The sequence below is a fragment of the Oncorhynchus kisutch genome, linkage group LG22 (genome assembly GCF_002021735.2).
Source record: "Oncorhynchus kisutch isolate 150728-3 linkage group LG22, Okis_V2, whole genome shotgun sequence".
Taxonomy (NCBI): Eukaryota; Metazoa; Chordata; class Actinopteri; order Salmoniformes; family Salmonidae; genus Oncorhynchus; species Oncorhynchus kisutch.
The window spans coordinates 30,344,647-30,358,311 of NC_034195.2; the positions used below are offsets into that span (position 1 = coordinate 30,344,647).

The 13,665-nt window shown below is 46.1% G+C and overlaps 1 protein-coding gene across 1 annotated transcript in view; it reads left to right on the forward strand.

Moving 5' to 3' along the window:
• The first annotated feature begins 202 nt into the window (after window positions 1-202).
• LOC109867793 (hepatocyte growth factor-like) overlaps window positions 203-13,665 on the forward strand; it is a 35,254-nt gene continuing 21,791 nt past the window's right edge. Inside the window, exons 1-4 of the mRNA XM_031802136.1 lie at window positions 203-377; window positions 1,520-1,676; window positions 12,390-12,502; window positions 12,899-13,013. Of these exons, the coding sequence (XP_031657996.1) occupies window positions 329-377; window positions 1,520-1,676; window positions 12,390-12,502; window positions 12,899-13,013 (434 nt within the window). The 5' untranslated portion in view covers window positions 203-328. The remainder of the gene's footprint in view (window positions 378-1,519; window positions 1,677-12,389; window positions 12,503-12,898; window positions 13,014-13,665) is intronic.

Below are 13,665 nucleotides of genomic sequence, written 5' to 3' on the forward strand. Positions count from 1 at the left end.
ATAATAGGGGATCATAGCTTTCACATGGTCAGTCTATGTCATGGAAAGAGCAGGTGTTCCTAATGTTTTGTACACTCAGTGTACCATGAGTTGTTAAACAGTGAGTGAGTGTAGTAGAGGAATAAAGTGGGAGGAGAGCGCTGAGATGGAGAGGGAGAGAGAGAGAGATCCATAGTGTGTTTCTACTGAGAGTCATCTGTGCTGTAGCTGAGTGAACAACCCCAGTACCTCCGTCCCGCTGTCTGGACCTTGTCAACGAAAGACAACACCGTTACTATTATTGGGATATCAATAATCGTTTATAACGTGAACAGCCTTTGCAGCAACTATGTGGATTTACAACATTATTTTTAGTCTCTTAATCGTCTGTTATTCAGGTAAGTTTGGGAGACAGTCACCAGGGCATTTTAGACTTTATGATTGTAGGCTAATTGAGATTCAGCAGTTTGTTGTAGAACTTTTCTCCTCGCCCTACTAGCGTAGCCTAATGTCGATTGGTGGATGTGATTTTCTACAAAACAACACATCATAATCATCTGTTTAAATCTGTTACCTTTCAAGTTAGCTTGTCAAGTTTAAACTGTAAAAAAAAAAAATATCTGCGCAGCTTTCTGTGAGGCATATAGAAACCTTAGAGCCCATCTCTGTGATGGTTCTACAGCAAACTTTCGTAACATCATTTTTTAAAAGCCAATTTAAAAGCCAATTAAGAACCTGTGCGTTTTATGTAAAACTATGTATATCGAGCTGAAGCGCTAGACGTAACTCTCTCTGCTCTCATGTGTCTATTCCGCTTGATGTGTTGGTGGAAATAGGCTAAATTCATACACGTTACACTCAGACGAGTCTGACGTGAACTCGCTGATCCCAGCCAGCATTCACCATTTAGAAAGAACATAATGTTTGCTATAGGCTATTGATACTACTTGTATAGGTATTCTTCCATAATGTGGCTCTTATTAGGCCATACATTTATACACTTTTATTGAGGAGGAGAATACTGGAGTATTAAGACTAAACAGAGACACAGCCTGACAGTCTGCTACTGTGCTGTTTATGTGTGAGTCAACACTACATTGTGTGTGTAGTGTGTGTGTGTGGGGGGGGGGGGGGGGGGGGGGGGGGGGGTGAGAACCACAGCATTGAGTGGATTTGGAACAACATGAGCATATCAGTCCCTGTTGGAGAGGAAGGGGTGGAAAGAAACTATGTGCATGTGTGAGAGAAAGAGAGAGAGAGGAAGGGTAGGGGTGGTAGGTAAGTAAGTGTGTCCCAGCTGAAACGGAGAGGAGAAGAAATAATTATCTGTCCGTCTGTATGTATGTCAGTAAGGGGACAAGGAGTGATGAGTGTGCATCTCATTAAGACATTCATATTAATGGGGGTAAAACCATGCTAATTTAAACATCATGATGCTGCTGGGTTTGTCTCAGTCCTGATGGGAACATCAATACAGCCTCACTGGACAGGGGCTGGACACTGCATTCAACACCTGAATTTCATACTGTGTGTGTGTTAGAGTGCAGGAGGAATGCATTACAGGACTACCAGAGGAGTGATGGCGTGAGATTGGTCCAACTGCCAGACTCTGCCCTCCATACCAAAAGCAGGAAGTTGAGCATTGTGAAGTGTGCCCGTGGTTGCAGCCGCAACAAGATACTGCTCTTCACCTGCAGGTAGGTGTGGTGCATATGTGACCAACTCCTGGGTATAGCAACAATTTTTGCGCTTGCAGCTTCATATTCTATGTGTCTATGACCATGTTTACATGCAAACCAATATCCCGGTATTATTCAGGATACTGAAGTATTCTGTTTTTGAGTTGATGCAAATAAACCTATCCCGTTTACAATAACCCAAAATAGTTTGTGTCCCGGTTATGAGAAACGCGGACAAATGCCTGGGATAGGCTGATCTAAGATGGGATAGTGTGGGATGTAGGCATCTTATCCTGTTTACTGTTGTTTTAGTTTCACATGTCATGTGTGTTGTGTGATGATGTTTTATCTGTTTGTCAAACCACTTGAAAAAGAATGCTACCTGCACAGTTTTATACCCCATAATAATTCAGCCTACTATAATTAATTTACTATAATTTACTACTAGCAACTTTCACCCCTAATTTAGACAAGTTTCTGCTTATAATTTACAACATTTGGTAGGCCATATTATAATTCCCGACATTTGGTAGGTCATTTGTTTGTCAAATATAGTTTGAAACATGGAACTTCTCTTCAGTCTTAACTTGTTGCCCCAGAAGACTAAATAAAGAAGTGCTCACTGGTAACAGTGGCGGTAGGTGTTGTTTAAGATGAGGGAGGACGATTATTTTTTCATGAGCATGGCCTTATTTCTATTACAGCATATTGGATGACTGTCATTCATATTCCATTCACCCAGCTCAATGTAACATCAATAGGTTTAGGCTACTGCACGGTGCTAACATTTTCCCTATACCCATCATGAGGTTGCTACAACATAGCCTATGAATGAAAATTTACAATGTAGGTGCACAGGTCAAGAGAAATTGAGTAATCAAGGTGACAGACATTGACACATTAAATACCACCTAGCACAATTTTTGCCTGCATCTAGCTGATCTAGTGTGTAATCATTTGTCCAACAGTTGCAAACGAGAGTTTCTATTGGTGTAACGTTCGTCGTCTTCCTCTGATGAGGAGTAAGAGAGGTCGGACCAATTTTCAGCGTGGTATGTGTCCATATTTATTCAAACGAACACGGAAATAACAAAATAACAAAGAGAAACGACCGAAAACCGTTCTGGCTGGTGCAGACACACAACAGAAAACAGAAAACAATCACCCACGAAACTTAATAGAAAACAGGCTCCCTAAATATGGTTCTCAATCAGGGAAAACGATTGACAGCTGCCTCTGATTGAGAACCATACCAGGCCAAACACAGAAATAGCAAATCAAAAACTAACATAGACAACCCACCCAACTCACGCCCTGACCATACTAAAACAAAGACATAATAAAAGAACTAAGGTCAGAACGTGACAATTGGACAGATTCAGGTATGTTTATCCCTGTTTTGTTCAGTTTGCTTCCATTTAAGAAATGTTTTTCAACAGAATTTGCAGTATGAATACACCCCTGATCACACGCAATCACAGTTCACTTTCATAGCAGCCAGATTATTTTATAAATCCTTCTTTCATCTATGCACTCTCCTCCTCTCACCTTTTCTCTTCACTTGTTGACTCCAGTGCACAACACATTACCTTTCCAAGCCAAACCTTAATTTCATAACCGCTAACAAATACACACGGCCTACATCATTGTCACCATTTTATCTAATGTCAAGGCAACAACATAGCTACTAGATCTAACATGTTAGTAAACCCGCTACAATCATGCAGTAGGAAAATTGCAATTGGCTCAGAACATGGCAACACGGATGGCCCTTGTATGTACACAGAGAGCTAATATTAATTAATTTGCATGTCAATCTTTCCTGGCTCAAAGTAGAATAGAAATTGACTTAATCAATATTTCTATTTACAGTACCATGCAAAAGTCTTTGTGTTTTTCCTATTTTGTGGCATTACAACCTGTAATTCAAATGTATTTTTATTTGGATTTCATATAATGGACATACACAAAATAGTCCAAATTGGTGACGTGAAATGAAAGAAATTACTTGTTTAAAGAAATGTTGTAACGACGTTCTTCGTTTGTTGAAGGAGAGTCGGACCGAAATGCGGCGTGGTGGTTAATCATGATCTTTAATGGAAAAGTGACGATACATGAAAACTGTACAAAATACGAAAACAACAAACGGAACGTGAAACTTATTACAGCCTATCTGGTGAACACTACACAGAGGCAGGAACAATCACCCACGAAAGACAAAGCGAACTCAGGCTACCTAAATACGGTTCCCAATCAGAGGCAACGAGAAGCACCTGACTGCTGATTGAGAACCGCCTCAGGCAGCCAAGCCTATACAACACCCCTAAACCCCTCCCAAATACTACAAACCCCAATACGAAACACAACACACAAACCCATGTCACACCCTGGCCTGAACAAATAATTAAAGAAAACACAAAATACTAAGACCAAGGCGTGACAGAACCCCCCCCCCCAAGGTGCGGACTCCCGGACGCACCTCAAAACCATAGGGAGGGTCCGGGTGGGCGTCTGTCCATGGTGGTGGCTCCGGCTCGGGACGTGGACCCCACTCCATAAATGTCATAGTTCCTCCCCTTCGCGTCCTGGGATAATCCACCCTCGCCGCTGACCATGGCCTAATAGTTCTCACCCAGAACCCCACAGAACTGAGGAGCAGCTCGTGACTGAGGGGCATCTCGGGACTGAGGGACAGCTCGGGACTGAGGGACAGCTCGGGACTGAGGGGCAGCTCGGGACTGAGGGGCAGCTCGGGACTGCGGGGCAGCCCGGAACTGAGGGGCAGCTCGGGACTGAGGGGCAACTCGGGACTGAGGGGCAGCTCGGGACTGAGGCAGCTCGGGACTGAGGGGCAGCTCGGGACTGAGGGGCAGCCCGGAACTGAGGGGCAGCCCGGAACTGAGGGGAAGCCCAGTACTGAGAGGAAGCCCAGCACTGAGAGGAAGCCCAGTACTGAGATGAAGCTCAGGTAGGTAGTAGGCTCCGGTAGATCCTGGCTGGCTGGCGGATCTGGAAGATTCAGGTTGACTAGCAGATCTGGAAGATTCTGGTTGACTGGCAGATCTGGAAGAATCTGGTTGACTGGCAGATCTAGAAGATCATGGCTGACTGGCGGATCTAGCTGCTCTATGCAGACTGACAGCTCTGACTGCTCCATGCAGGCTGACAGCTCCTTGCAGACTGGCAGCTCTGGCTGCTCCATGCAGGCTGACAGCTCTGACTGCTCCATGCAGGCTGACAGCTCCTTGCAGACTGACAGCTCCTTGCAGACTGACAGCTCCGACTGCTCCATGCAGGCTGACAGCTCCTTGCAGACTGACAGCTCCTTGCAGACTGGAAGCTCCTTGCAGACTGGCAGCTCCTTGCAGACTGACAGCTCTGGCTGCTTCATGCAGGCTGACAGCTCTGACTGCTCCATGCAGGCTGACAGCTCCTTGCAGACTGACAGCTCCTTGCAGACTGACAGCTCCCTGCAGACTGGCAGCTCCTTGCAGACTGGCAGCTCCTTGCAGACTGACAGCTCCTTGCAGACTGACAGCTCCCTGCAGACTGACAGCTCCCTGCAGACTGACAGCTCTGACTGCTCCATGCAGGCTGACAGCTCCTTGCAGGCTGACAGCTCCTTGCAGACTGGCAGCTCCTTGCAGACTGGCAGCTCCTTGCAGACTGACAGCTCCGACTGCTCCATGCAGGCTGACAGCTCCTTGCAGACTGACAGCTCCTTGCAGACTGGCAGCTCCTTGCAGACTGACAGCTCTGGCTGCTTCATGCAGGCTGACAGCTCTGACTGCTCCATGCAGGCTGACAGCTCTGACTGCTCCGTGCAGGCTGACAGCTCCTTGCAGACTGGCAGCTCCTTGCAGACTGACAGCTCCGACTGCTCCATGCAGGCTGACAGCTCCTTGCAGACTGACAGCTCCTTGCAGACTGGCAGCTCCTTGCAGACTGGCAGCTCCTTGCAGACTGACAGCTCTGGCTGCTTCATGCAGGCTGACAGCTCTGACTGCTCCATGCAGGCTGACAGCTCCTTGCAGAGTGACAGCTCCTTGCAGACTGACAGCTCCCTGCAGACTGGCAGCTCCTTGCAGACTGGCAGCTCCTTGCAGACTGACAGCTCCTTGCAGACTGACAGCTCCCTGCAGACTGACAGCTCCCTGCAGACTGACAGCTCTGACTGCTCCATGCAGGCTGACAGCTCCTTGCAGGCTGACAGCTCCTTGCAGACTGGCAGCTCCTTGCAGACTGGCAGCTCCTTGCAGACTGGCAGCTCCTTGCAGACTGACAGCTCCGACTGCTCCATGCAGGCTGACAGCTCCTTGCAGACTGACAGCTCCTTGCAGACTGGCAGCTCCTTGCAGACTGGCAGCTCCTTGCAGACTGACAGCTCTGGCTGCTTCATGCAGGCTGACAGCTCTGACTGCTCCATGCAGACTGGCAGCACCCTGCAGACTGACAGCTCCTTGCAGACTGACAGCTCCCTGCAGACTGGCAGCTCCTTGCAGACTGGCAGCTCCTTGCAGACTGACAGCTCTGGCTGCTTCATGCAGACTGACAGCTCTGACTGCTTCCTGCAGACTGACAGCTCTGACTGCTCCATGCAGGCTGACAGCACCCTGCAGACTGGCAGCTCAGGCTGCTTCAAACAGGCAGGAGGCTCCGGCAGCGCAGGAGAGGAGGAAGGCTCTGGCTGTGCTAAACAGGCGGGAGACTCCGACAGCGCAGGAGGGAAGGAAGGCTCTGGCTGTGCTGAACAGGCGGGAGACTCCGACAGCGCAGGAGGGAAGGAAGGCTCTGGCTGTGCTGAACAGGCGGGAGACTCCGACAGCGCAGGAGAGGCGAGGCGCACTGTAGGCCTGATGCGTGGTGCGGGCACTGGTGATACTGGAGCGAGGACATGCACAGGAAGCCTGGTGCGGGGAGCTGCTACCGGAGGACTGGTGTGTGGAGGTGGCTCTGGATAGACCGGACCGTGCAGGCGCACTGGAGCTCTTGAGCACCGAGCCTGCCCAAGCTTACCTGGCTCGATGCCCACTCTAGCCCGGCAAATACGAAGGGCTGGTATGAACCGTACCGGGCTATGCACCCGCACTGGAGACACCGTGCGCTCACTAGCATAACACGGTGCCTGCCCGGTCTCTTTAGCCCACCGGAAAGCACAGGGAGTTTGCGCAGGTCTCCTACCTGGCATAGCCATACTCCCTGTAAGCCCCCCCCCAATAATTTTTTTGGGTTGCTTCTCGGGCTTCCTTGCCAACCGTGTTCCCTCGTATCGCCGGCTCCTATCTCCTGCTGCCTCTGCTTCCTCCTTGGGGCGGCGATATTCACCAGGCTGAGCCCAGGGTCCTCTTCCGTCTAATATCATCTCCCAAGACCAGAAGTCCTTATATCGCTGCTCCTCATGATTAACAGGGAGAGTTGGCTCAGGTCTGACTCCTGACTCTGCCACTCTCTCCCTGAGCCCCCCCCCCCCCAATACATTTTTTGGGGTGACTTTTGGGTTTCGCTCTGCGCCGCCGTGTTTTCCTTTTCGACTCCATTCGCCTATAGCCTTCTTCGCACTGCTCAAGCGAATCCCATGCGGGCTCCTGCACTCTCTCTGGGTCGGCCGCCCACCTGTCGATTTCTTCCCACGTCGTATACTCCATGCCATTGCTGTCCATAACGTCCTCCTTTCGCTGCTCCTGCCTGTTACCACGCCGCTCGGTCCGTATGTGGTGGGTGATTCTGTAACGACGTTCTTCGTTTGTTGAAGGAGAGTCGGACCGAAATGCGGTGTGGTGGTTAATCATGATCTTTAATGGAAAAGTGACGATACATGAAAACTATACCAAATACGAAAACAACAAACGGAACGTGAAACTTATTACAGCCTATCTGGTGAACACTACACAGAGACAGGAACAATCACCCACGAAAGACAAAGCGAACTCAGGCTACCTAAATACGGTTCCCAATCAGAGGCAACGAGAAGCACCTGACTGCTGATTGAGAACCGCCTCAGGCAGCCAAGCCTATACAACACCCCTAATCAGCCGCGATCCCAAATACTACAAACCCCAATACGAAACACAACTGGTGCAACCAATTACCTTCAGAAGTCACATAACTAGTTAAATAAAGTCCACTTGTGCAATCTAAGTGTCATGTGATCTGTCACACGATCTCAGTATATATAGACCTGTTCTGAAAGGCCCCAGAGTCTGCAACACCACTAAGCAAGTGGCACCACCAAAAAAGCGGCACTATGCAGACCAATGAGCTCTCCAAACAGGTCAGGGACAAAGTTGTGGAGAAGTACAGATCAGGGTTGGGTTATAAAAAAATATCAGAAACTTTGAACATCCCACGGTGCACCATTAAATCCATTATTAAAAAATTGAAAGAATATGGCACCACAACACACCTGCCAAGAGAGGGCCGCCCACCAAAACTCACAGACCAGGCAAGGAGGGCATTTATCAGAGAGGCAACAAAGAGACCCAAGATAACCCTGAAGGAGCTGCAAAGCTCCACAGCAGAGATTGGAGTACCTGTCCATAGGACCACTTTAAGCCATACACTCCACAGAGCTGGGCTTTATAGAAGAGAGGCCAGAATAAAGCAATTGCTTAAAGTGTTTGCCAAAAGGCATGTGGGAGACTCCCCAAACATATGGAAGAAGGTGCTCTGGTCAGATGAGACTAAAATTGAACTTTTTGGCCATCAAGGAAACCGCTATGTCTGGGGCAAACCCAAGACCTCTCATCCCCCATGAACACCATCATGTTTTTCATCATCAGGGACTGGGAAACTGGTCAGAATTGAAGGAATGATGGCACTAAATACAGGAAAATTATAAACCTGTTTCACTCTTCCAGAGATTTGAGACTGGGACAGAGGTTCACCCTCCAGCAGAACAATGACCCTAAGCATACTGCTAAAGTAACTCCCAAGTGGTTTAATTAAAGGGAAACATTTAAATGTCTTGGAATGGCCTAGTCAAAGCCCAGACCTCAATCCAATTAAGAACCTGTGGTTTGACTTAAAGATTCCTGTACTCCAGCGGAACCCATCCAACTTGAAGGAGCTGGAGCAGTTTTGCCTTGAAGAATGGGCAAAGATCCCAGTGGATAGATGTGCCAAACTTATAGAGACAAACCCCAAGAGACTGTAATTGCTGCAAAAGGTGGCTCTACAAAGTATTCTTGGGGGGGGTTAATAGTTATGAATGCTCAAGTTTTCCTTTTTTTGTCTTATTTCTTGTTTGTAAAACAATAACAAATATTCAGCATCTTCAAATTGGTAAGCATGTTGTGTAAATCAAATTATACAAACCCCCCAAAAATCTATTTTAATTCCAGGCGACAAAAGAGGGGAAAAATTACAAAATAAATACAAAAGAACTGCTGTTTTTTTCTTTGTATTGTCTTTTACCAGATCTATTGTGAATTTTCTCCTACATTCCTTTCACATTTCCACAAACTTGTGTTTCCTTTCAAATGGTACCAAGAATATGCATATCCTTGCTTCAGGTCCTGAGCTACAGGCAGTTAGATTTGGGTATGTCATTTTAGGTCCTGAGCTACAGGCAGTTCGATTTGGGGATGTCATTTTAGGTCCTGAGCTACAGGCAGTTAGATTTGGGGATGTCATTTTAGGTCCTGAGCTACAGGCAGTTAGATTTGGGTATGTCATTTTAGGTCCTGAGCTACAGGCAGTTAGATTTGGGTATGTCATTTTAGGTCCTGAGCTACAGGCAGTTAGATTTGGGGATGTCATTTTAGGTCCTGAGCTACAGGCAGTTAGATGTGGGTATGTCATTTTAGGTCCTGAGCTACAGGCAGTTAGATTTGGGGATGTCATTTTAGGTCCTGAGCTACAGGCAGTTAGATTTGGGTATGTCATTTTAGGTCCTGAGCTACAGGCAGTTAGATTTGGGTATGTCATTTTAGGTCCTGAGCTACAGGCAGTTAGATTTGGGTATGTCATTTTAGGTCCTGAGCTACAGGCAGTTAGATTTGGGTATGTCATTTTAGGTCCTGAGCTACAGGCAGTTAGATTTGGGGATGTCATTTTAGGTCCTGAGCTACAGGCAGTTAGATTTGGGGATGTCATTTTAGGTCCTGAGCTACAGGCAGTTAGATTTGGGGATGTCATTTTAGGTCCTGAGCTACAGGCAGTTAGATTTGGGTATGTCATTTTAGGTCCTGAGCTACAGGCAGTTAGATTTGGGGATGTCATTTTAGGTCCTGAGCTACAGGCAGTTAGATGTGGGTATGTCATTTTAGGTCCTGAGCTACAGGCAGTTAGATTTGGGGATGTCATTTTAGGTCCTGAGCTACAGGCAGTTAGATTTGGGGATGTCATTTTAGGTCCTGAGCTACAGGCAGTTAGATTTGGGTATGTCATTTTAGGTCCTGAGCTACAGGCAGTTAGATTTGGGTATGTCATTTTAGGTCCTGAGCTACAGGCAGTTAGATTTGGGTATGTCATTTTAGGTCCTGAGCTACAGGCAGTTAGATTTGGGTATTTCATTTTAGGTCCGGAGCTACAGTCAGTTAGATTTGGGTATGTCATTTTAGGTCCTGAGCTACAGGCAGTTAGATTTGGGTATGTCATTTTAGGTCCTGAGCTACAGGCAGTTAGATTTGGGTATGTCATTTTAGGTCCTGAGCTACAGGTAGTTAGATTTGGGTATGTCATTTTAGGTCCTGAGCTACAGGCAGTTAGATTTGGGGATGTCATTTTAGGTCCTGAGCTACAGGCAGTTAGATTTGGGGATGTCATTTTAGGTCCTGAGCTACAGGCAGTTAGATTTGGGGATGTCATTTTAGGTCCTGAGCTACAGGCAGTTAGATTTGGGTATGTCATTTTAGGTCCTGAGCTACAGGCAGTTAGATTTGGGTATGTCATTTTAGGTCCTGAGCTACAGGCAGTTAGATTTGGGTATGTCATTTTAGGTCCTGAGCTACAGGCAGTTAGATTTGGGGATGTCATTTTAGGTCCTGAGCTACAGGCAGTTAGATTTGGGGATGCCATTTTAGGTCCTGAGCTACAGGCAGTTAGATTTGGGGATGTCATTTTAGGTCCTGAGCTACAGGCAGTTAGATTTGGGTATGTCATTTTAGGTCCTGAGCTACAGGCAGTTAGAATTGGGTACGTCCTTTTAGGTCCTGAGCTACAGGCAGTTAGATTTGGGTATGTCATTTTAGGTCCTGAGCTACAGGCAGTTAGATTTGGGTATGTCATTTTAGGTCCTGAGCTACAGGCAGTTAGATTTGGGGATGTCATTTTAGGTCCTGAGCTACAGGCAGTTAGATTTGGGTATGTCATTTTAGGTCCTGAGCTACAGGCAGTTAGATTTGCGTATGTCATTTTAGACGACAACTGAAACAAAGGGGCGGATCCTTATGAGGTTTTAATGTTTCACCGTTTTTTTAATGACATGGTCCTCCTCAGTGATAGGTCCTGTGCGAAATGTCCAAATGTCATCCGTTTTAAGGAAATGAAAAGCTGAGAAAACGACGAAACACGTTTCTGATCAGACTTCAGTTAGTCTTGGATGCATATTTTATGTAGTTGAAATACTGTTAGCTTGCAAAACAGTTTCAAAGATAACACCTTACACGTGTTTTCACATTTTCTCTATAGAGGTGCTGAATTTAAAAATATATATTTCTCCACTCCTGTTCCTGAGACAAAATGAACATATGTTGTATAATTTCACTCCAGGAAATGCATAGCCAAATTCTGCAGGAGTTCATATTATGTTAGGCTACATGTGAGATGTTACAGGCCTACAGTCAGTGTCCAGATTTCACTTACTATTCCATTTAACTCATATGAATTTAAATGAGGAGTATTGAATGTTTATTCATGGTCTGGAAGACTCATGAGTGGGATATCAAAGGTGCAAACGGCTTATCCAAAATAAGACCTTAAGTGGGGTATGAGCTACTCTCCGGAACAATGTCCGTATGCAAATATGGTCTATGACAACTGTCAAGAGTTGTTTTCCACCTGTAGTTAGATTGTCGCTGTCAAGTTTTTGATTAATTAAATGCAGTAACTCCCTTCATTTCATGACTCTAGAACCAAGAAAATGTATTCAAAATAGCTTCTGAATTTTCATAATTGTATTTCCAATAATGGGAAAATATGGTGCTTTTTTAAATTCCTGAAAAGTTTATGTTTGGGAGAAAATACATTTTCATCAGACAGCGACAATATACTGTATTTGTTGTCTAAGCCAGTATGACACCATCCCCTGGCCTTCTTTGGCAGCAGCCCAAACTCTATATCGTAATCATGTGAGGGTTGGAGCCAATTCCATTTCAATTCCAGTCAATTCAGGAAGTACACTGAAATTAAAATTCTCTTCAATGCTTTTCAATGAGGAACATTTGGAATTTGTTTTTCTTTTGATTGCCTTCTAAATGGAATTGTTCCCAACCCTGCTCACTGTAATACCCTACCACTCTGTAATGAGAAGTTCGGTTTCCCTTAGTGTCTTTCAGCAGCAAAATTAGTCTGGTATGCATGTCTAGGTTTCCCCTGACAGAATCAGTCCTCTCAGCAGTCTCCTTTCAGCAGTAGCAGGCATGGCGTCAATCCTATTTCAATTCAGGACACATACTGTATTATCTGCATGTTAATTCCATTTGGATAAACATGCCTGCTAAATGATTATACTACATAAATCAATCAATATTTCACTCCATCCCTTCCCTCTCTCTCTCTCTATCTATCTAGAGCGTTCTTGTATGATCAGAAAAACAGGAAATGCCAGTGGTTGTCATTTGACAGGAACTCACCAGGAGTCCAAAGCCAACATGACTTCAACTACCAACTCTACCAGAAGAAAGGTATTGTACACTATCTCCCTGTCTTTCTCTCTTTCTGTCCTCCAGCCCTCTCCCCCTTCTCTCTCTACGGGCAGTAGAAAGGCACTGCTTACAAGTGTCTAAAGTGTCTCGTACTCCTTGTTCTCATCAGAGTTTGGTACCTGGGTTAGTAATGTTATGTATGTGTAGAGTAAAATGGAACAGTATGGGGGATGTGAGACCAGTCCTAACATGTTCTCTCAGATGCTCTGTGCTCTGTCAGATGAGAAAAGCAGAAATGTTCTTACAAACAGAGTCCTTTTTTTGTTGACTGTCCTCTCTCTCTCTCTCTCTCTCTCTCTCTCTCTCTCTCTCTGTCCCTCTCTCTCTGTATCTCTCTCTCTGTATCTCTCTCTCTTGTTCTCTATCTCTTTCTAGCCTATGTGCAGGAGTGCATAGTGGGGACAGGAGTGAACTACAGAGGGAGAAGGTCTGTAACGGCCAGTGGAATCAGGTGCCAAGCCTGGGCCTCTCCTTTCCCTCATGAACACAAGTAAGCTAGAACCTGTGTTTGTGCATGTGGTGTGTGTGTGCGCCTGTGTGCATGTGTGTAGAGTGATACATTAGCTGGTGATTAGTCTTAAGGGGCCAGTCATTCATCAGTACTAGTCCTCTCTGAACTCACTCTAACACTTTACACAGTCAGGGATCATTTCCTGTTTTAGTCTCACTGTTTATGTAGGGTGTGTGTGTTCAAGAGGGTTTATACTGTAGTAAAACCTGTTAATTAAGTGATAAAAACCTGAGAGAGAGAGAGAGCACAGGGAGAGAGATAGGGAGAGAGAACACAGGGTGAGAGAGAGAACACAGGGATACAGGGAGAGAGAGGACACATGGAGAGAGAGAGAGAGAGAGAGAGAGAGAGAACACAGGGACACAGGGAGAGAGCGGACACAGGGAGAGAGACAGCTCGTGACAGAAGATCATTAGAGGAGCACAACCATCCACCCCCTCCTCGTTCTTCCTCTCGTTCTCCTCTTACCTCGCCCTTCTCCTCTTCTTTCCTGCTGTTTTTGCCTTTCTTCCCTGTGCAGTCAAATCAAATGTTATTTGTCACATGCGCCAAATACAACAGACCTTACAGTGAAATGCTTACTTACAAGCCCTTAACCAACAATGCAGTTTTAAGAAAATACCAAAAAAAA